Source organism: Hylobates moloch, unplaced genomic scaffold (assembly GCF_009828535.3).
Source record: "Hylobates moloch isolate HMO894 unplaced genomic scaffold, HMol_V3 SCAFFOLD_1, whole genome shotgun sequence".
NCBI lineage: Eukaryota > Metazoa > Chordata > Mammalia > Primates > Hylobatidae > Hylobates > Hylobates moloch.
Genome location: NW_026652276.1, coordinates 39885096 through 39908335, shown reverse-complemented (window position 1 = coordinate 39908335; position 23240 = coordinate 39885096). Strand labels below are relative to the sequence as shown.

The following is a 23240-nucleotide window of genomic DNA, read 5'->3' as shown; positions in this document are numbered from 1 at the left end:
CTATTCATCGAGGAAACTGGGTTTCAGATTCAAAAGACGTGGATTCCTTTACCAGCTGTGCCTTTGATTAAGTCTGTAGTTTAGGGAAGGGCAGATTGCTTCTCTGGGCCTTGGTCTCCTTTCCCATCAACCAAGGAGGTCGGGATGGATCATCTCTAGGGCCCCATCCCATTCTCATGCTCTGGCCATCTATGAGTCGCTCAGGCTTGCACAGTGGTAGGCTGCAGATCCAGGACTGGGGCCGGGCCTCCTTCCCAAGCCCATCTCCCACCCCCACTTCTGGGGAAGGCCGGTCTGCCACCTTCACTGTGTCCTACATAAATCTCTGCTACCACCCAGCCTCCCTCAGGTGACAGCCTGGGAGGAGGCCATCCCTGTGCCATTTGTGAGGGCTGGCTCAGTGCAGCAACAAGTGAGTGAGAGCTCAGTGGGTCAAGATAGGAGCACTGCTTTGCCACAGTTCTCCTGCATGGCGCGAGGACGCCATAAACCTCTGGGCCTCTGGAGGCTTCCACTTCCTGATCTGAAAATAACAAAATTGACCTTCCAATCTCTGTTTCTCACTTTCTGTGATTCAATGACATTGGAACTGTGTCTGTTAAGGGGAAAAGCAGAATCCACAGTGCTACCACTGAGATAGCTCCGTGGTTCAGCCTCCAGGTTCAGGCCGTCTTAAGTCTTTAACCACCGACTGCATGAATGGAAGCTTCCATTATTCACTCAGCATACACTTGCTGATCCCTACTAAGTTTCATAGCCTTCGTGGTTGGATAAAACACACTCCTTACTGCAGCTCCCGCTTTGGTGGAGGAAACAGATATGTGTGCAGACAGCTCCAGTGAGTGGAGTGTGATCAGTGCTCTAAGAGAATACAGGAAGGACAACTGATCCAGACCAGGGCAGAAATCTGATTCAGATAGAGAGAAATCAGATAGGGCTTCCTGAAGGAGGTAACGGCTGACATGAAGGAAGTCATTTACGAACCTGGACTGCATTCACCCATTTGTGATGAAGACATCAAGAGAAGGCAGCAGTTCATACTCCCTGTGTGCCAGGCACCAGGCTATGCATTTTCTGTAAAGTGCCTCATTTAACTTTTATACTAATACTGTAAAGAAGCAGGCCTTGATATCCCTATTTGTCAGATGAGACAATTGAGGCACAAAGTGGTTTAAGTACCACATCCTTGGTCGCAGAGCTGGGCAACATTGAGGCTGACCTCCCCAGGCTGTCTGCATAGATTAATGCTGGATGTTAACAGCTATCAAAGAGAGGGTTTGCCCCCCAGGGGAGAAAACAGCAAGGTCCGGGGAAATAGAGATTTAAAGAAATACTACACACACACACACACACACACACACAGACATATACACACACACATTCATACATAGACACACACAGACACATATACACAGACACACATGCACGCGCGCGCACACACACACACACACACACCCCAACTAGAGAAATATGAATGAAAAGATTCTTCAAGCAGTTTTTTTAAAGGGAAAAAAAGGTGTCGCCAATCGGGGAGAGAGGCCAAAGTGGCCCAGCAGTGCCGCATCTGCGCCTCCCGGCGCAGGGGCCCCGCAGCAGGCGCGCAGGGAGCAGCTTCTCTTGGGGCCTGCCGCGTTTATGGCTTCAATAGCGCCGCTCCGGGTCCCCGCAGCGTCGGAGAGACCTCTGCCTAGCGCCTCTCTGCTGCGCGAGGTCGTCCTGGCCTTACAAAAGCAGCTCCTCGCTGGTGAGCTCAAGACCCCGGGCGGGCTCTCCCCGAAGGGTCACTTCTCCGGGTGTGTCGCCTCCTTTCGTCTTTTCTTTTCCTCTCTGTGGTGGCTTGTGATGTCTCTAACGCTGGGGCCTCCTGTGGACTCCATCCCGAGATGGAGACTGGCAGAGCTGGAAGGTCTAAACATCTGAAAAGTAGGCACGCATAGTCCCTGGGGAGAAGGCAGGGAGGCAGGCAAACCCCTGGAGTGCCACCCAATTTGGACTTTTTAATTGATACCGTTTTATTTTGGCCAGTTTTCCACTTAGGGGTGGAGAAAAGGGAAGTAATTTTTGGCATTTACTTTTTTTTTTTTTTTTTTTTTTTTTTTTTTGAGACAGAGTCTCGTTCTGTTGCCCAGGCTTGAGTGCAATGGCGCGATGGCTCACTGCAACCTCCGCCTCCCAGGTTCAAGCAATTCAGCCGCCTCAACCTCCCGAGTAGCTGGGATTACAGGCGCCTGCCACCACGCCCTGCCAATTTTTGTATTTTTAGTAGAGACGGGTTTTCGCCATGTTTGTCAGGCTGGTCTCGAACTCCTGACCTCAGGTGATCCGCCCGCCTCGGCCTCCCAAACTTTTGGGATTACAGGCGTGAGCCACCGCGCCTGGCCATTTTTGGCATTTACTATGAAGCAAGACATAATGCTAGGTGCTTTATGTACTTTGAACTTACTTTATCCTCACTATAACCTTATGAGGTAAAGTGCATTATCCCTATTCCACAGATGAGGAAAATGAGGCTCAAAGACGTTAGGTAACTTGCCCAAGGGGCACACAGCCAGTAAGTGGAGAAGCTGAGAGATGAACCCAGGTTTCTATGACTCCATGGTCCCTGAATCTTTGAGTTGTGATGCCATCCATGTGTTTCTGAGAGGAAATAGTAAAAAGTCAGGGAAACATCACGAAATTATGGCAGTATGTTTTTTAAGCCAGCATGAATCTTGGAGGTGATCTAGAAGTTCTTTTACATTATGGATGAAGAAACCTGAGGCCTACAAGTCAAGAGAATCGTGCATGACAACTAATTATTAAAACCAGGGTAACTGGAGTCTGCCCAGTGTTTGTGGTTATCTAGTTCAGTTCAGTTCCGTTCAGGTCAGTTTCATTGTGAAGGCTTTTCCTTGGGCAGTTTCCAGCTTCAGGAATAAACAGCTCCAGAAGGAGCAAGTGTAATGATGCCCTGACCTGTGCAAAGAAGTGAGGAGTAGCCAGTGTGGGAGAAGTTCCTCCTAACACTGTGAAGAAAACAGGGAGACCAGAAGTGTGTGCCCAGGAGTCCTGGTGGTGCCACTCACCAGAATCTACAGCCTGGAAGATGGCACCATGCAAAGGTCTGGGGCTCCTTGCTCCCCACATTGCCCATTATGATGCCTGCACAGTCACGGCACAGCACACTGCCAGGCCCTGCTATGTGCAGCCCGCAGTATTAGGTGCAAAATATTCTGCTAGTCCTTAGCACCTAGATGACCTAACTCTGGTACTGCTCTATTTTTCCTCTGGGAAGTATTTTAGAGTTCTCCTTCATGTTGGAGGAGGAGGAAGTGGGAAGTGGCGCACCCTTAGGAATGTTTCTGGTTTACTCCTACTCAGCCCAGACTGAGGAAGTCCCCAGGGAAGTCTCCCAGAGTCCCAGAGAACAACAGTCATCCCTTGATTCTGAAAATTCTCTTCACCTTCCAGGAAGAAAAGCTCATTTCTAACAAGAGGCCTAAATCTGTCAACATCCAAAAGCAGCTAAAACTAGAGATAAGGACAACATAAGAAAGGAAAATTATAGGCCGGGCCTGGTCGCTCACGCCTGTAATCCCAGCACTTTGGGAGGCCAAGGTGAGCGGATCACCTGAGGCCAGGAGTTCGAGACCAGTCTGACTAACATGGAGAAACCCTGTCTCTACTAAAAATACAAAATCAGCCAGGCGTGGTGGCACGTGCCTGTAATCCCAGCTACTCAGGAGGCTGAGGCAGGAGAATCGCTTGAACCCGGGAGGCAGAGGTTGCGGTGAGCCATGATAGCACCATTGCACTCCAGCCTGGGCAACAAGAACGAAACTCCATCTCAAAAAAAAAATAAATAAAGGAAAATTATAGACCAATCTCACTTATGATCAAACATACAAAACTCCTAAATAAACTATTAACCAATCAAATTCTTAAGCTTATATTTTTAAAAGTATTAACAATGCACACAACTGAATTTGGTTTATCACAAGAATTCAAAGAGAGTCTAACATATGAAAATATGTTTATAATCCACACTAAGAGGTTAGTGGGGAAAAGCCTTAGGGTCATGTCAATAGATGCAAAAGGAAAAAATAAAATTCACCCATTCCCAATTAAAACTTATCAGACTAAGAATAGAAGAGGGCTTCTTGATTTTGACAAAGAGTATCCATGGAAAAACCTATAGTAAACATCACACTGGAATACTTGAATGGTAGAACTTGAGAAGCATTCTTTTTTTTTTTTTTTTGAGACGCAGTTTTGCTCTTGTCACCCAGACTGGAGTGCAAAGGCACAATCTCAGCTCACTGCAACCTCTGCCTCCTTGGTTCAAGCGATTCTCCTGCCTCAGCCTCCCAAGTAGCTGGGATTACAGTTGCTCACCACCGCACCTGGCTAATTTTTTGTATTTAGTAGAGATGGAGCTTCACTGTGTTAGTCAGGCTGGTCTCGAACTCCTGACCCCAGGCCACCCTCCTCGGCCTCCCAAAGTGCTGGGATTACAGGCATGCAGCACTGCGCCTGGCCAAGAAGCATTCTCTTTAGAGACAGGACTAGGACAAGGATGTCCTCTGTCAGTGATTCTATTCAACATGGTACTAGCAATGCTAGCCAGAACGGTAAAGAAACCAAAGAAAGGAAAGATGAAAGGATAGGAAGGAGGAAAATGACACTGGTATTATTTCCAGACTGTATTATTAGTCACATGGAAAATTCAAGGAACTCTACAGACAAGACTTGAAAAGACAAAAGAATTCAGCAAGATTACTAAATACAGATCAATACACAGAAATCAATTGTGTAAAAAATAGTGTTTGAAAACATAAAGCACAATTTAAAAATAGAATTTAAAAGGAATTGTTATTATGGAAAACTGCAAACATACACAGAAGTGAACAGAGCAGCACAGTGAATCCCATATACCCATCTCTTGGCCAACGTTGCTCACCTGTATCTCCAACTCCTTTCTCTCTCCCATGTTATTTTGAAACAAATTTTAGGCTCATATGATTTTATTCATATATACTTGAGAACATATCTCTCAAAGATTAGAAATGACTTTTAACATAATCATGATACCATTATTACACCCAAAATTTAAATAATTCTTTAATATAATTGAATATTCAATCAGTTTTCAAAGTTCAAATTGTCCCATAATTATTATAATTGTTTTGGAATTTGCAAACCAACTGTTTGCAATTGGTTGATATGGCCTTTAAATCTCATTGAATTTATAAGTTCTCTTCCATTTCTTTTTTTCCCCCTTTTAGTGTATTTGTAGGAAATTGGGTCACTTGTCTTGTTGAGTTTCAATCAAGACTTTGCTGATTGCGTCCTCATGGTGTAGTTTAACATGTTTCTCTGTCTTCCACATGTCCTGTAAGTTAACACTTGGATCTAGAGACTTGATCAGATTCCGGTTTGGTTTGGTTTTTCCTTTTGGCAGTCTATAAATTCAGTGCAATTTCAATTTTAAAAATCCCCAACAGGATTTTTGGCAGAACATGATTAGCTGATATTAAAATTCATATAGAAAAGCCAGAAATAGCTGTCATGGTCTGAATGTTTGTGTTCCCCCAAAATTCACATGCTGAAACCTAATCACCAATGTAAAGGTATTTGGAGGTCGGGCCTCTGGAAGGTGATTAAGTCATGAGGGCAGAGCCCTCATAAATGAGATTAGTGCCTTTACAAAAGAGGCCTCAGAGAGCTGTCTTGCCCCTTTTATCATATGAGGACACAAAAGAAGGTGCCCTCCATGAACCAGAAAGTGAGACTTCCCCAGACACTGAATGTTTCAGCACCTTGATCTTGAACTTTCCATCCTCTAGACCCACAAGAAATAAATTTCTGTTGTTTCTAAGCTCCCCAGTTTATGGTATTTTGTTATAGCAGCCTGAACAGACTAAGACATTAGCCAGTATAATTTTGAAGAAAAATAAAGTGGAAGTTTGCCCTGACAAATATAAAAACTTATTTTAAAGCTGTAAAAAATAAAACTGTGTGCTATTGGCTTAGAGACAGACAGAAGAGAATAGAGAATCCAGAAATAAATGTGCCCACATATGGAAACTTGATATATGGCAATGGCATTATAAAGGGAAATAGTGGAGAAAGGATGATCTATTATTCACTATATAATTTTGAGACAACTGGTTATGCAATTTTAAAATTCTTACCTCACAAAATATCAGGTGTATTCAGGAGCTTAACGTCAAAAAGCAAAATTTAACTTTTAGAGGAAAATATAACAGAATGTCTTTATGAATTTGGGAAAGGAAAAAACTTTTTACCTATTATTCATAACACAAACCATAAAGAAAATTATTGATAAATCTTTTTTTTTTTTTTTGAGACGGAGTCTCGCTGTATCGCCCAGAAAGTGCAATGGCATGATCTTGACTCACTGCAACTCTGTCCCCTGGGTTCAAGTGATTCTGCTGCCTCAGCCTTCCAAGTAGCTGGGATTACAGGTGTGCGCCACCAGGCCCGGCTAATTTTTGTATTTTTAGTAGAGACAGGGTTTCACCATGTTGGCCAGGCTGGTTTCAAATTCCTGAACTCAAATGATCAGCCTGCCTTGGCCTCCCAAAGTGCTGGGATTACAGGTGTGAGCCACTGTGCCCGGCCAATGAATCTGACTATATTAAAGTTTGAAGTTTTCAACAAGACAGCATAAAGTTAAAAGCCAAATTGCAGATTAGAAAGAGATACCTGCAATGCATATAAGCAACAAAGCATTAGTAACCAAAATGCAGCAGCATTTCTTCCCTCTACAAATAGGGAAAGAAAAAGACAATCAATCAAATGGAAAAATGAGCAAATGATATGAACAGGCAACTAACAGAAGAAGAAATTCAAATAAATGGCCATAGAGAAAAAAAAAGTTCTCCCTACTAATCAGGAAAATCCAAATTAAAACAAAAAGATATCATTTCATATATATCAGACCAGCAGAAGTTTAAAAGTCTATAAACACTATTAATGAAGATATAAAGTTTTAGTAATTTAGAGCAATTTGAAAATATTCAATAAATTGAAGATGCATATATCCTGCATCCCAACAAGTTCATTCCCAGGTATCCTTTAGAGAAAGTATGTATGAACAGTGACTCACCTAAAAAGGTTCATTGAAACATTATTTATAATCATAAACAATTGGAAATAACCAAAATGGCCACCAACAGTAAAGTGGATTTTAAAATGGTCATATATTTATACAACAGAATACTGTATGATAGCTGAAAATAAAATTACATGTATTAATATGGGTTAATCCCAAAAGACTTATTAAGGGTTTTTTGCCTTATTAAGCAAAATAAGGCAAGTTGAAAAAGTTACATAAATAATATCATTTATGTAAAGTTTTAATATGTAAAATAATACTATATATTTTTTACATGTGCATGTATATGTAATACAGATATGAAAATATATATGAAGACTGATAAATATCAAATTGAAGAGACTGATTACCTCTGGGAGGGAGAGGGAAATGGGATTATATGTGTCTTAATCCATTTTGTGTTGCTATAACAGAATGCTTGAGATTGGGTAATTTATGAAGAACAGAACAGTCTCCCATAGTTCTGGAGGCTGAGAAGCCCAAGATCAAGATGCAGGTTTCTTACTGTGTCCTCACGTGGTGGGAGGCAAAAAGGCAAGAGAGAGGGAATTCATTCCCACAAGCCCTTTTTCTTTTTTTAGAGATGGGGTCTCTCTATGTTGCCCAGGCTCAACCTGAATTCCTGGGCTCACACTATCCACGGCCTCAGCGTCCCGAGTAGCTGGGACTACAGGTGTGCATCGCTGTGCCCAGCCCACAAACCCTTTTTATAGCAGCATTAATCCATTGATGAGGATGGAGCCCTCCATGACCTAAACACTTTGTATTAAGCCCCACCTCCCAACACTGCTGCATTGAATATTGAGTTTCCAACACATGAATTTTGAAGGAGACGATAACATTCACACCATAGTAGCATGTGATAAATGAAGTCTTGGACTGTGTCTTAAATGTTTTATTTCTTTAGAAAATGCATGACTCAGGCTGGGCACAGTGGCTCATGCCTGTAATCCCAGCACTTTGGGAGGCCAAGGCGGGCAGATCACAAGGTCAGGAGTTCAAGCCCAGCCTGGCCAACATGGTGAAACCCTGTCTGTAGTAAAAATACAAAAATAAGCTGAGCATGGTGGCGCACACCTGTAATCCCAGCTACTTGGGAGGCTGAGGCAGGAGAATTGCTTGAACCTAGGAGGTGGAGGTTGCAGTGAGCTGAGATGGTGCCACTGCACTCCATCCTGGGCAACAGAGTGAGACTCCGTCTCAGGAAAAAAAAAAAAAAAAAAAGAAAGAAAGAAAAAAATGCATGACTCAAATATGGCAAAATGTTAAAATTTTACAAAACTAAGTGGTAAATCCATAGGCGATGAGTATACAGTATTTTTTCTTATACTGTGAATGCTTAAGATATTTTATAGACTTTTAAAAAGTAGTTAAAAGTTGTAAGTTATTCAAAGCACTGACTTCGTTTGTTCCAATACTTCCTAAATATCAGGTTATTTTACTAAGAGAAAACAAAATCACCCTTCTATGGCCCACATCCCAAAACTGGGAAGGTTTCAATTCTAATCACAATGGAAGTTTCACCAACGTACAACCTCAGCTTTTGGTCAATACAAATACGCCCTCTGCTGGTTCTTTCATGCCCTGTCCCAGAGTTCAAAATAGTTATGAAGAGCAGCGAAGGTCTTCCGTGAGAGTTTTTTCGCGCCAGTCATGTTAAGGAAAGAAACCCTCACAGAACTACCCTTTGGCACTAAGATACTTTAATCAGCTTCTGCTCTCTGTTATTGTTACATATTATCCAAGACAAAATAAATTCCAAGGTACAGCCCCAGTCAATCGTTCCAATTCCTCAACTACCTTTGCACGTTAACAATCTTGTGCCCCTCTAAAGCCTGGAGGTTGATTTGAGAGACAGTGTACACCTCCCTGAACCTGAGTAGAAGTAGAAGAAAACCAAAGTTGCAAAGAAGCTCTTGGGCGGGGAAACCACAAAATAACATTGAAAAATAGATTAACTGTAGTATTAAGGGAATGATGCCAATGGAATAATGGATGAACTTTTTCTTTTCAAATCTTTCTTTAAAAGTATAACATCTTCAAATAAAACTGAGGAGGAATAAATTAATTCATGCAAGAATCTACTTCTCAGAGAGAAAGGCACGAATTGAATATTAGAGTCTTCCTATCAAGAACAGTTTTGTGTTTTGAGGTTGGTTTTGTTTTAATATTCATCTTCCCCACTGGAATGTAAGCTCCCTTAGACCAGCATCTGTGTCTATCTGATTCAAATTGGTACAAATTTTCTGGGGAACAATTTGGCAGTAGGCATTGTGACTTAAAAACGGTACATCCTTGAGCTTTGACTCTTCGGGTAAAGATGGCGGAGCGCGGTACGGCTTTTTGCTGACTACATTCAGCCCATCTGATAAACTTGTCCGGATTGAATATGCTTTGGCTGCTATAGCTGGAGGAGCCCTGTCAGTGGGAATTAAAGCTGCAAATGGTGTGGTATTAGCAACCGAGAAAAAACAGAAATTCATTCTGTATGATGAGCGAAGTGTAGACAAAGTGGAACCAATTACCAAGCATATAGGTTTGGTGTACAGTGGCATGGGCCCAGATTACATAGTGCTTGTGCACAGAGCTCGAAACTAGCTCAGCAGTACTATCTTGTGTACCAAGTGCCCATTCCCACAGCTCATCTAGTACAGAGAGTAGCTTCTGTGATGCAAGAATATACTCAGTCAGGTGGTGTTCGTCCATTTGGAGTTTCTTTACTTGTTTGTGGTTGGAATGAGGGACGACCATATTTATTTCAGTCAGATCCATCTGGAGCTTACTTGGCCTGGAAAGCCACAGCAATGGGAAAGAACTACGTGAATGGGAAAACTTCCCTTGAGAAAAGATAAAATGAAGATCTGGAACTTGAAGATGCCATTCATACAGCCATCTTAACCCTAAAGGAAAGCTTTGAAGGCCAAATGACAGAGGATAACATAGAAGTTGGAATCTTCAACGAAGCTGGATTTAGGGGGCTTACTCCAACTGAAGTTAAGAATTACTTGGCTGCCGGCCGGGGGCGGTGGCTCATGCCTGTAATCCCAGCACATTGGGAGGCTAAGGTGGGCAGATCACCTGAGGTCCGGAGTTCAAGACCAGCCTGACCAACATGGAGAAACCCCGTCTCTATTAAAAATACAAAATTAGCTGGACGTGGTGGTGCATGCCTACAATCCCAGCTACTCGGGAGGCTGAGGCAGGAGAATCACTTGAACCCAGGAGGCAGAGGTTGCGGTGAGCCGAGATGGGGCCATTGCACTCCAGCCTGGGCAACAAGAGTGAAACTCCTTCTCAAAAAAAAAAAAAAAAAAAAAAGAATTACTTGGCTGCATAACAATGAAGTGACTGAAAAATCCAGAATTTCAGATAATCTATCTACTTAAACGTGTTTAAAGTATGTTTTGTTTTGCAGACTTTTTGCATACGTATTTCTACATGGTTTAAATCAACTGTTTTTAAAATGACACTTATAAATCCTGATAAACTGCTAAACCCACAAAAAATAGACTGTACATCCTTTAATCAGAAATATGAACAAAGAGTAAGTTTTTTAATAATCAAAACATTCCTGGCCAGATGCTGTGGTTCACACCTGTAATCCCAATACTTTGGGAGGCCAAGGCGGGTGGATCACTTGAGGCCAGGGTTTAAGACCAGCCTGGCCAACATAGCAAAACTCAGTCTCTACTAAAAATACAAAAAAATTAGCTGGGCATGGTGGTGCAGGCGTGTAATCCTCGCTGCTCAGGAGGCTGAGGGATGAGAATCGGTTGAACCCAGGAGGTGGAGGTTGTGGTGAGCCAAGATCGCACCACTGCACTCCGGCCTGGGCGACAGAGCGAAACTGTCTCAGAAACAAAACAAAATAAAAATTCCTTTCAAGGATATTCTATGCAAAGTTCTTTATAGTTATAAAAAATAGAAGCAATATGAATTTTTAAAATTACATGTTTGATTAAGTCACTTATGGTACATTCATACGATAACATACTGTGCTGCTATTAAAAAATTTTTTTGAGACAGGGTCCCACTCTGTCTTTCATGCTAGAGTGCAGTGGTGCCATCACAGCTCACGGCAGCTTCGATCTCCCAAGCTCAAGCGATCCTCCCACCTCAGCCCCCTGAGTAGCTGGGATGACAGGCTTATGCCACCATGCCCAGCTGATTTTTCTATTTTTTGTAGAGACAGGGTCTCACCATGCTGCCCAGGCTGGTCTCAAACTCCTGTGCTCAAGCAATCTGCCTGCCTCAGCCTCCCAAAGTCCTGGGATTATAGACATAAGCTACCACATCTAGCCTAAAGTCATTTTTAAGAACATTTAGGCCAGGCGTGGCAGCTTATGCCTGTCATCTCAACACTTTGGGAAGTTGAGGCAGGAAAATTGCTTGAGGCCAAGAGTTTGAGACCTGCTTGAGCAACATGACAAGACCCTGTCTCTACAAAAAGAAAAATTTTAAAACATTAACTGGGTGTGGTGGTGTACACCTGTAGCCTCAGCTATTCAGAAGGCTGAGGTGGGAGGTCCCTTGAGGCCAGGAGTTCAAAGTTACAGTGAGCTGTGATCATGCCACTGCACTCCACCCTGAGCAACAGAGCGAGACCCTGTCTCTAAGAATTTAAAAAAAAAAAATTAAGAATAATTATATGGGAAAATTGTAATATAAAAGTAGATTAAAATTGAATATACACTAAGCAAGTATATGGAAATATGATATTCATTATATATACATGAAAGCAAATACACCAAAATATTTGCAGTAGTTGTATATGGGTAGAGTGAGAGAGCATGGTGAGATTTTTTTGGTTCTTGTTTGTTTTTACCGTATGCTGGCACTAGTTTAGGCACTTTCCTTGTATTAACATATCTCTTGCTACTTTTTTAAAGCAGCTTTATCAAGGGATAATTGACATACAATAAGACCTTTTCAAATTGTACAATTCCCATGAAACCGTCACCACAATCAAAATACAATATTCATCACTCCCAAAAGTTTCCTCATACCCTCATACCTCCCCTATTCCAGCCTCCTTCATCCCCAGACAACCACTGATGTGCTTTCTGTCACTATAGATTAGTTTGCATTTTCTAGAATTTTATGTAAATGGAATCATACCATATGTACTTTTTTTTTCTTTTTTTTTTCTTTTTTTTTTTTGAGATGCAGTTTCATCCTTGTTGCCCAGGCTGGAGTGCAATGGTGCCATCTCAGCTCACTGCAACCTCCACCTCCCAGGTTCAAGCCATTCTGCCTCAGCCTCCCAAGTAGCTGGGATTACAGGCTTGCACCACCATGCCCAGCTAATTTTGTATTTTTACTAGAGATGGGGTTTCTCTGTGTTGGTCAGGCTGGTCTCGAACTCCCAACTTCAGATGATCTGCTTGCCTCAGCCCCCATAAAGTGCTGAGGTTACAGGCATGAGCCACCGCACCCAGCCAGCCATATGTACTTTTCCGTATGATTTCTTTCACTCAACATAATTATTTTGAGATTCATCCATATTGCCAGGCATATCGATAGTTCATTCCCTTTTACTGCTGAGTTGTATTGTATTGTATATATACACCAGTTTATCTGTTTATCTGTTGATGGACATTTGAGCTGTTTCAGTTTTGACCATTACAAATAAAACTGCTATGAACATCTGTGTACAAGTCTTTGTATGGATTTGTGCTTTCATTTCTTTCATTTATCTTGAGTAAAATACCTAGGGGTAGGATAGTTGGATGGTACAGCAGGTATATATTTAACTTTTTAAAAAACTGCCAAATTATTTTCCTTAGTGGTTGTACCATTTTACATTCCAAACAGCAGTAGATGAGAGTTCCAGTTCCTCCACATCCTTGTCAAACCTCAGTATAGTCAGTCTTTAATTTTAGTCATTCTAATAGTTATGAGTTGACTGTGAGGGTTTTGTTTCTTCTTCTTTATGAATTTTTTGTGTTTTCCAATTCTTCTGCAATAAAATGTATCTTCCATAATCAAAAAATTATTTAAAGTAACTAAAATAGATGTAGACTAGTCCAATATGAAGTCTTGGTCTGGAGACTCTTCATTCTAAAAGAGTAGCCCAACATGGTCTTCAGAGCACCCAGCAAAGAGCCCTAGCTGTGTGGCCTGTATAACCCTTCCTCATATCCTCATAAGATAACATTTGTTTTTTTGGCCAGGCATGGTGCCTCATGCCTGTGATCCCAGCACTTATGGAGGCTGAGGGGGGCAGATTGCTTGAGCCCAGAAGTTCGAGACCAGCCTAGGCAACATAGTAAGACCCCGTCTATACGAAAAATAGAAAAAATTAGCCGAGTATAGTGGTGCACACCTGTGGTCCTGGCCACTTGCGAGACTGAGGTGGGGAGGATTGATTGAGCCCAAGAAGCTGAGGTTGCAGTTATCCAGGATTATGCCACTGCACTCCAGGCAGGGCAACAGAGCAAGACTCTGTCTCAAAAAAAAAAGTTAACATTTGTTTTTTGGGGGGTTTTTTGGGGTTTTTTTAAATTTTATTTTATTTTATTTTATTTATTTATTTATTTATTTATTTATTTATTGAGACAGAGTCTCTGTCACCCAAGCTGGAGTGCAGTAGTGCTATCTGGGCTCACTGCAACCTCCACCTCCCAGGTTCAAGCTATTCTCCTGCCTCAGCCTCCCGATTAGCAGGGATTACAGGCATGCACCACCACACCCAGCTAATTTTGTATTTTTAGTAGAGATGGAGTTTCACCATGTTAGCCAGGCCAGTCTCCAACTCTCGATCCCAGGTGATCGGCCTGCCTTGGCCTCCCAAAGTGCTGAGATTACAGGCGTGAGCGTAACATTTGTTTTTAAAAATCAACTTGCTTTTCAATGTTATAACCTTTAAGAAAAAATATAAACACACCTAAACCTCCCAATTTTATCTATTATTTCCTTTTTCTGTTTTCTAGTTTGTATCCGTCCAGATTTTATAGAGTTCTAACACACTATTCTGTAGTTTATATTTGTACTTGTCATATCATATTTTCCATATTGCTTATTTATCTTTTTAACCATAATTTTAAATGTGAAGTTAATGTATCATAAATTACTTCCCCAGTCTCCCTTGTTGAGCTGTTTCTAATTTTTCATTATTAATAGTAATGTTGGCTGGGCACAGTGGCTCACACCTGTAATCCCAGCACTTTGGGAGGCCGAGGTGGGTGGATCATGGGGTCAGGAATTCAAGACCAGCCTGGCCAATATGGTGAAACCCTATCTCTACTAAAAATATAAAAATTAGCTGGGTGTGGTGGCACACACCTGTAGTTCCAGCTACTCGGGAGGCTGAGGTAGGAGAATCACTTGAACCCAGGAGGCAGAGGTTGCACTGACCCGAGATCATGCCACTGCACTCCAGCCTGGGCAACAGAGCGAGACTCCATCTCAAAAAAAAAAAATAATAATGTAATAAGAAGTAAGTTGGTACAAAAAGCTTGTTTCTTCTTTTGAATTCTTTCCTTATGATAAATACCAGGAGTGAGATTCCTGATCAAAGGCTAGAACGTTTTTCTGATTGCTGATACATACTGTCATACCACTTTCCCAAAGGATATTTTAATACTAATTTTAATGTCACTTGCCATGTGTCAGCCTTGGTTTCTGAAGTATTTGCTAATTTTCTGGGTATAGCATACGTCATTGTTCTAATTTGCATGCCTTTGGCTACTCACCAGGTAGATGTTTTTCTATGTCTGATCTCCTCCTAGGATAACTGCCTGTTGTCCTTTATTGATGGATATTCTGTTTTCACAGACCCAGAGCCAAGGAGTATGACCCTTGACTCTCTCAGGGCTTCCCGGACTGAGCACATCCAGACCCCAGAAGCAGATATTGTGCAAAAGGTGTAAGTGTTCAAAGTTATAATAACATGGGTTTCTCTGCTTTTGTTTGTATTTTTAATTGATTTAGTTTGTTTTTTTTTTTTCAGACAGGCATGGGAGTTCTCAGCTGACAGTGTACTCTAACAGCCAAAATTAAATGGTTGTCTAACAAACAAAGATTCTTGGGGATGATTATATTGTGATGTGTTTCCTACCTAAATCATATTTATTTGGCTGGTTGCGTAAAGAGTGAAATTAACTCTAACTCTGTGGGAACAGCTCTTTCCATTTGTCCAATCTGAGATCTACAGAGATGCTTAGAAAGCTGAAATCTATCACTTCAACCTGGGTTTCTCCCCTCAGCATTCAGTCAGCTCTGAGTAAAATAAATAATGCTAATAATCTTAACACCAATATTAATAATAATTGCTAGCCCATATTGAGTGCTTCCTGTGTACTGTACTTACGTGCTTACTGTGAGCCTGGCCAGTCAGGCGTACTGTTTTGACTTAAGCTACTTTGGTAGTGGCAGCTGGTGTGGCCTCTCTGCCACCATCTGGAACTACAGCCTATTGTGACTTCACAAAAACCTCGATGACTTGAGAACCTGCTGTCACCTGCCCAGGGATGTAAGGATTCCCTCCTGGGTCAATAAGCTTTCATGTTCCCCAGCAATAAAGGGGGAAAGGCACTTGGATGAATGAGACAGCCACCAGAGGAACACCATTTTTAGAATTCTATACCTGATCTTTTCTCACAATGTATTTTAAATGCTTATGACAACCACCCCCACCAAAAAACACACATTTTTTTTAAATCAGGAGAAAAAAACACGAACTTTTCACAAAAGTCATCATAGCCTTTGTGACTTAATTTCAGGCTTGACAGAGGGATTCCTGACATAGAGATTTCTGAAAAAAAAGCAAAACGATCAGGTTTGTGGTTCTCATTTGCAGCATACCTATTCCTCAGGGAAATTAAAGGTTTTCCAAGCACTAAATTCTAAAGGAGACTTCTCGTATAGGCTTTTATAGAGTGACATTGAATGATTTAAAGCCTCATATATTTACAGGAAATTCCATTCACCTCATTCAACAAATATTTCTCAAGTTTCTACAGTAAGGCCCTGTGCTAGCAGAGCACAGTAAAGAGAATATTCATTTAGCTAAAAAAAATAAAATAAAATGCCCAGAACCAGACCTGGCACAGAGCAGGCACACAGTAACTGATATTGCTGCAATCCACGTGGCTGCTTTTCAGTGCCCTTTTTACCCAGAGGGCATAAGTCAGTTATCCTCAGGGTAAACAGTGAGTGACAGCAATCCTACAATGGATAAAACCAACACAGCACATGACCTTTTAGTGGCTGAATTTGATCAAGGATAGAATTCAGAGGGCATGTAGCCTGGCATGGTGGCTCATGCCTGTAATCCCAGCACTTTGGGAGGCTGAGGCTAGTGGATCATCTAAGGTCAGGAGTTTGAGACCAGCCTGACTAACATGGTGAAACCCCATCTCTACTAAAATACAAAAATTAGCCGGACATGGTGGCGGGCACCTGTAATCCCAGCTATTCAGGAGGCTGAGGCAGGAGAATCACTAGAACCCGGGAGGTGGAGGTTGCAGTGAGCCCAGATCGCACCATTGCAACTCCAGCCTGGGTGACAGAGCGAGACTCCGTCTCAAAAAAAAAAAAAAAAAAAGAAAAGAATTCAGAGGGCATAAAGGAATGAATTGATAGTTACATGTTCCTAACACAATCTTTCTTAAAGGTCACTTTCTTTTTCCAGCTAATCCTTTGATAGAAGAAATTTCAGTTAAATAATTCTATGCCATTCAATTAAAAGCATAAATATGCAACCCCAAAGAGCAAATGATTTATCCCACTCTCTAAATTTTAGGATTGATTCTGAGGAAACCCCGAAAGTGAAGACCAATCTTTCTAATCTTCCTTACCATGGGATATGCAGAGAAAAAGAGTTGACTAAGTATGTCAAATGTCAGGCACAGTGCCTGCAGAGAACAGGTGCTCGATGTTGGCTTACTTGCCCCCTTTCTTTCCACCAGAGTTTTTCTTTAGTTTGGTCCTGTTGGTTTGCTCTTTTCAAAGGGGCAGAGATTATGCTGTACACCACCTACACAGAGGACTTCTGGGATACGGGCCTGAGTCACCCGAGAGGTTGAGCGCTGTGTATCCATCTCTTCTTCCAAGAGAAAGAGAAGGGAAGGCTGAACCAAGACTGTTTAGCCAGAAGACATCAGCCAGCATCAGTCATGTAAGTGTAAACCCCTAAAAGCTTGTCTGAAAGCTCTACTTGGATCTCATCAAGGATACCATGTACAGTTGTATAGATTGCTCACTATATGAGGGCACCTGATAAAGGGATGAGGGGGTCACTGAGGTCCAGCCTGTGGTCTGCTTCCCAAGCCCTGCACAGCCACATTGGGCTGCATCCTCCTGAAGGATGGAACATCATTTCTAATTCCTTTTTTTTTTTTTTGAGACACAGTCTCACTGTGTTGCTCAGGCTGGAGTGCAGTGGCGTGGTTTCGGCGTACTGCAACATCCACCTCCCAGGTTCAAGTGATTCTCCTGCCTCAGCCTCCTGAGTAGCTGGGATTACAGGCATGTGACACCACTCCCAGCTAATTTTTGTATTTTTTCAGTACAGCCGGGGTTTCACCATGTTGGCCAGGCTGGTCTCGAACTCCTGACCTCAGGTGATCCACCTGCCTCAGCTTCCCAAATTGCTGAGATTACAGGCGTGAGCCATTGCACCCGGCCCCATTTCTAATTCCCACAAAGGTACTGAGTGGGTAGTCACAACCCCATTCTGCCATCCTCTCTTAAGAGGAACCACTGTGTTGTTCTAGCCCATGGGGAAAGGTGAAGACTGACATAGTTGTGGTCATCTGCCTGAGGTTTCCTGAAAGTTAGCAAATAATTCTGCAGTGAATAAAGCTGGCTTTGATTTAGAATAGTTAACCATTAATCATGGCAACGCCAGTCTATCAAAGGTGAAAACTGTTTCCCTTTGATCCAGCTCTGTAGATCATGATTTAGAATCTAAGAAAGGAGGCAGACCATAAGTGTTTTTTCTTCCTCTTTCCTCTTATGAAATTATTCCTAGCAGTTTTACATCAAAGGCTGAATCTTGAATCTCCCCATCGGCTCTGCATTCTCTAAGATTCACTCTTCTGCTTTACCTGGAACCCACACAAATTCCATTCTAAGCCAGTCTGTCACCTTGTTCAACATAATCTTCTTGGATGGATTTTGTCATTTCCTATACATATCATGGTCCCCTTCCTTGATTTTTCACCTTTAGGAGAGGGATTTGATTGACAAGTCCAAGAGAAAGAAAAGATCCAAGAAAGACAAAGCCAAAGGACCCAAAAGGGAGAGAGAAGGAAAGGTCTACGGGGAAGCAGAGGCTGCCATTGGTAAGAGAGTGTGCCCGCAAGTAACAACCTGGAGAAGACTTCTGTTAGGGGTCGGGAGGTGGTATGGATAATTAGCATGGATCCTACCGGACAAACTCTCTGTTTTGAGTCTCCTTGACTACTATAGCCAAGATGGTGTTGCAGCCTTACGTCATATCAGTGTCTTAATAGACAGAGAGACAGGAAAACGGGGAGCCTAGAAGCCTGTGATCACCAAGAAAGGAAATTATAATAATAACAGCACCTATTTACTGAATACCTACTCTGTTAGGACTCTGTATATGTGATCTCATTAAATCCTCACAACATCTCCATGAAGGAAGTGTTATTATATTCATGTAGCAACTGAGGCTGAGCAAGGTTGGGTGACTTACATAATATCAAGTAGATCGGACAGTAAAGTGGTAGACCCAGGGCTTGTCCTTTCCTGTTTGACTCCCAACAGATCCTATTGCCACTGCCTCCATAAAATAATAACTATATCACATAATCAGAGTATTGGGTAGTGAGAGCATTTGGGAAGGGGAAGGACGCCACAAGTGTTGAATGATCCTCCAAGCTACGGTTTCTGTCTTGGTTCCCTATGTTGAGCCTGACCAGGAGCTCAGATTCCTTTGCTTCTGAACACTTTCTTTAGCCTAAAACTTACACCCATCCTTTACTGCCCACATGATTCAGAAGACCCTCCAAACAAATCCAGTGCTGTCAGAAAGGACAACAATGGATACACTCCTGAGTGAAACCTGTTTTTGAGATTTGCTTGTTCATCTCTTGCTGAATTTACATTTTTGTAGCCCATGACTTGGGTAGCATTGGCGGAATTAGGCAAAGGAAATACTTGTGGTGCCCCCACCAAAGGTGAAGCGAAGGAAGGGTCCTTAGAGTATGGAAGGCTGAACTTTGCCAGGTTACAAAGCTGCAACCTCAAGCCAGACTCTCAAGGCATGACTTTCCAGCTGTGTGTACAAGCCTACCCTCTGGACAGTCCTGTCCCCACCATAAGTCAGAGTGAAATATAACCTTTTTTTTTTTTGAGATGGAGTCTCGCTCTGTCACCCAGGCTGGAGTGCAGTGGCACGATCTTGGCTCACTGCAACCTCCGCCTCCTGGGTTCAAGTAATTCTTCTGCCTCAGCCTCCTGAGTAGCTGGGATTATAGGCACCCACCACCATGCCCAGCTAATTTTTGTATTTTTAGTAGAGACAGGGTTTCACCATATTGGCCAAACTGGTTTCAAACTCCTAACTTCGTGATCTGCCCGCCTCAGCCTCCCAAAGTGCTGGGATTACAGGCGTGAGCCACCACGCCCGGCTGAAATAGAACTTATTTAATAGCAAGACTGCTGAATGACAGTTGATCCAAAGAGGATAAGGTAGTTTCTCAAACGGTGGTGTGTGAACTACACTTCCCAAAACACTTGGGGTGTTTGTTACAATGCAGATTCCCACTGAACCAGATTCTGGGGCTGGGGCTCAGGAATCTGCACCCCAGGTGATTCCATTGCATGCTAACTTTTAAAAGTTACTGAAAAGGGGCCCAGCACGGTGGCTCACACCTGTAATCCCATCACTTTGGGAGGCTGAGGTGGGCGGATTGCTTGAGCTCAGGGATTTGAGACTAGCCTGGGCAACATGGCAAAACCCTGTTTCTACAAAAAATGCAAAAATTAGCCAGACGTGGTGGTGTGCCTGCAGTCCCAGCTACTCAGGAAGCCAAGGTGGGAGGATCACAAGCCCAGGAGTTCGAGGCTGCAGTGAGCCATGATCATGCCACTGCACTCCAGCTTGGGCGACAGAGCAAGACCCTGTCTCAAAAAAAAAAAAAAAAGTTACTAAAAATGATGTCTAGTGATCACATTAAGTTAACTCAGCTATATCTCTATCCCCAATTGTTCTCCCCCAGGAAAGTCAAAGGACTCAAAGGCTAAAAAAAAATTAGAAAAAAAAACAAGACCCCAAAGGAAAAGGACACAGAAGGAAAGAAATCTGGAGATAGCGGCAGAGCTGAGTGGGCCTGATGTCAACTATGATGAAACAGAAGACACCTCAAATAGAGGTTCCTTTGCCTCAGACTCCTTTGTAGAGGACTCTTGGCTTTCTCCCAAATATGATGCCCAGGAGAGCCAAGTTTCTCTAGATGGAAGATCATCACCCTCCCAGATTGCAACTGTCACTGGCAACATGGAATCTAAAGAAGAGAGAAGCTGTGAGGACCCTTCCAAGGTAGGGTCTGATGTCCTCAGCTTGACAGAGGAAGTTCTGTTCTCACTTGGCATGACTGCAGAGGTGGGAAAGCTGCCCCTAATTATACTGCACTTACTAAAACAGCTCGACCACCTAATGGTCTTATTGTTCTATTTTGGTGCCTTCTGACCCTAGTAAGAAGCCAGACCTGATCAAAGATGCAGGGGTAGCAAAGCCCCTCTGAAGTGATGATGTATTCTGTGAGGCCCCCACATTGCCAGGGCAAGTATCCACCCTTTAAAGAACAGGAAATGATCACAGCACCCATCTCTGAGGAGTGCAGGACTCATGGTTACAGGGAAAGGTGGGTACTGGCTGTCAGAGCCCAGCATATTTCCTTGACTTACGCTAGGGCTCATCTATCATTTGCCTCCCAAAGGCTGTGGAAATTCCTGCTTTCCTAATCTGCGTTTCTGTGGTATACAGCTGGAACAGAGAGAGGCAGCTTGTACACATATACCTGCTTTTACAAGGTGCTTTTGGGCCAGGCATGGTAGTTCACGCCTGTAATCCCAGCACTTTGGGAAGCTGAGGAGGGTGGATCACAAGATCAGGAGTTCAAGACCAGCCTGGCCAACATAGGGAAACCCCGTCTCTACTAAAAATACAAAAATTAGCCAGGCATGGTGGTGCACGCCTGTAATCCCAGCTACTTGGGAGGCTGAGGCAGGAGAATTGCTTGAACCCGGGAGGCAGAGGTTGCAGTGAGCCGAGATCACGCCACTACACTCCAACCTGGGTGACAGAGAGAGACTCCGTCAAAAAAAAAAAAAAAAACCACAAGATGTAAGAGTCACTTTGTTCCAGGGACCTTGCTTCTAACGTGGAGGTCTAAGGAGAAAAACTGAGTGTAAGGAAATATTACCCTTGAAAATTGCTGCAATTAGGCTGGATGCAGTGGCGCATGCCTGTAAACCCAGCACTTTGGGAGGCCAAGGCAGGAGCATTGCTTGAGATCAGGAGTTTGAGGCTGCAGTGAGCTATGACTATGCCACTACACTCCAGCCTGAGCAACAGAACAAGACTCTATCTCTAACCAAACAAAAAAAAAAAAAAGAAAAAAGAAAATCCCTGCAATTAACTAAAAAAGAATACCATATAGATACATCATCTGTCAGTAAGACCAAAATGGCCAATTTTTCCTCTGCTGTTGGAATAATTTACTATTTCTTCCACTGAGACTAAGGTACTGAACTTCATTTTGACATCTTATACAGAAAAATTAAAAAGTAGCTTTAAACACTACAAATGCATGTACAGCTAAGCCACTACAGTTAAACTCACATATATTACATTAACCTTTACAGCCACACTTGTGAGCCAGGTATGATTAGCCCCATTTTGCAGATCCAGAAATAGAAACTAGAAAGAGTTAAATGCAGGTTGCCAGAAATTGCACGACCATTGAGTGGTAGAGCCAAGACTTAAGCTTGGGTCCTTTGACTCCAACTTCAGGACTCTTGTCACCATTTTAAATTATTATCTATTTACTTATTTTATGGCTCATGGTCTTCCAAAAAGGATTCCAGGAAGATTTTCCTTTATAGTTCCCAGTCCCTCCCAGCTGCCTGGATCACACAATTTGGCTCTGCACAACAGGTGAAAATTTTAACCTACGGGCAGAACTTTTCTGAACCTGCGGGATCATCAGCATTTCTTAGATTTATTGTCAATCCATAGTACTATGCTGCCTCTGCAAAGGCTAAAAGGCAAGGAGGTTTTTCCCTGATTGGATACACAGAGTTCCTGGAAGGCTTGCCTCTCAAGTTTCCCTTCATAGGCATATTTCTGAGGAAGAGGCACTAGGGAGAAAAAGAAAGCTATGACAACCTTCATATAAACTGAAAGAACAACCTTCCATTGGAAAGGTGAGTTTCTATGGGATTAAATGTGAATCTGACCCATCTATACCTAAGGTTGCCCCTGGTAAAATAGCTTTTTTTTTTTTTTTTTTTTTTTTTTGAGGGAGCTTCACTCTTGTTGCTCAGACTGGAGTGCAATGGTGCATTTTCGGCTCACCGCAACCTCCGCCTCCTGGGTTCAAGCAATTCTCCTGCCTCAGCCTCCCGACTAGCTGGCATTACAGCCACGTGCCACCACACCTGGCTAATTTTGTATTTTTAGTAGAGATAGGGTTTCTCCATGTTGGTCAGGCTGGTCTCAAACTCCCGGCCTCAGGTGATCCGCCCACCTTGGCCTCTCAAATTGCTGGGATTACAGGTGTGAGCCACCGCACCCAGCCAGTAAAATGGCTTCTATCTAGAACCTGTGGTTCTCAGCTCTGGCTTCATGTTAGAACCACTCAAGAAACTATTTAACAACTGACGCCTTCCACCTAGAGATTTTCATTGGTCTGGGTAGAGTCTTGGCCTCAAGCAGTTTTGTTTTTATATTTTTGTATTTATATATTGTTTGTATTTATATACATGCCACCATGCTTGGCTAATTTTTGTATTTTTAGTAGAGATGGGGTTTCACCATATTGGCCATGCTGGCCTGGAACTCCTGACCTCAGGTGATCTGCCCACCTCAGCCTCCCAAAGTGCTGGGATTACAGGCATGAGCCACCATGCCCTGCCCCTTGTTTTT

The 23240-nt window shown here is 42.7% G+C and overlaps 1 protein-coding gene and 1 pseudogene across 1 annotated transcript in view; both read left to right on the top strand.

Annotated features, from left to right (window-relative positions):
- Nucleotides 1–23240, top strand: part of KIAA2012 (KIAA2012 ortholog) — a 129622-nt gene that overhangs the window by 96523 nt on the left and 9859 nt on the right. Inside the window, exons 16-19 of the mRNA XM_032754924.2 lie at nt 14897–14987; nt 17075–17240; nt 18294–18408; nt 20311–20630. Coding sequence (XP_032610815.1) covers nt 14897–14987; nt 17075–17240; nt 18294–18408; nt 20311–20630 — 692 coding nt within the window. The remainder of the gene's footprint in view (nt 1–14896; nt 14988–17074; nt 17241–18293; nt 18409–20310; nt 20631–23240) is intronic.
- LOC116809385 (proteasome subunit alpha type-2-like) lies at nt 1471–12200 on the top strand (annotated as a pseudogene).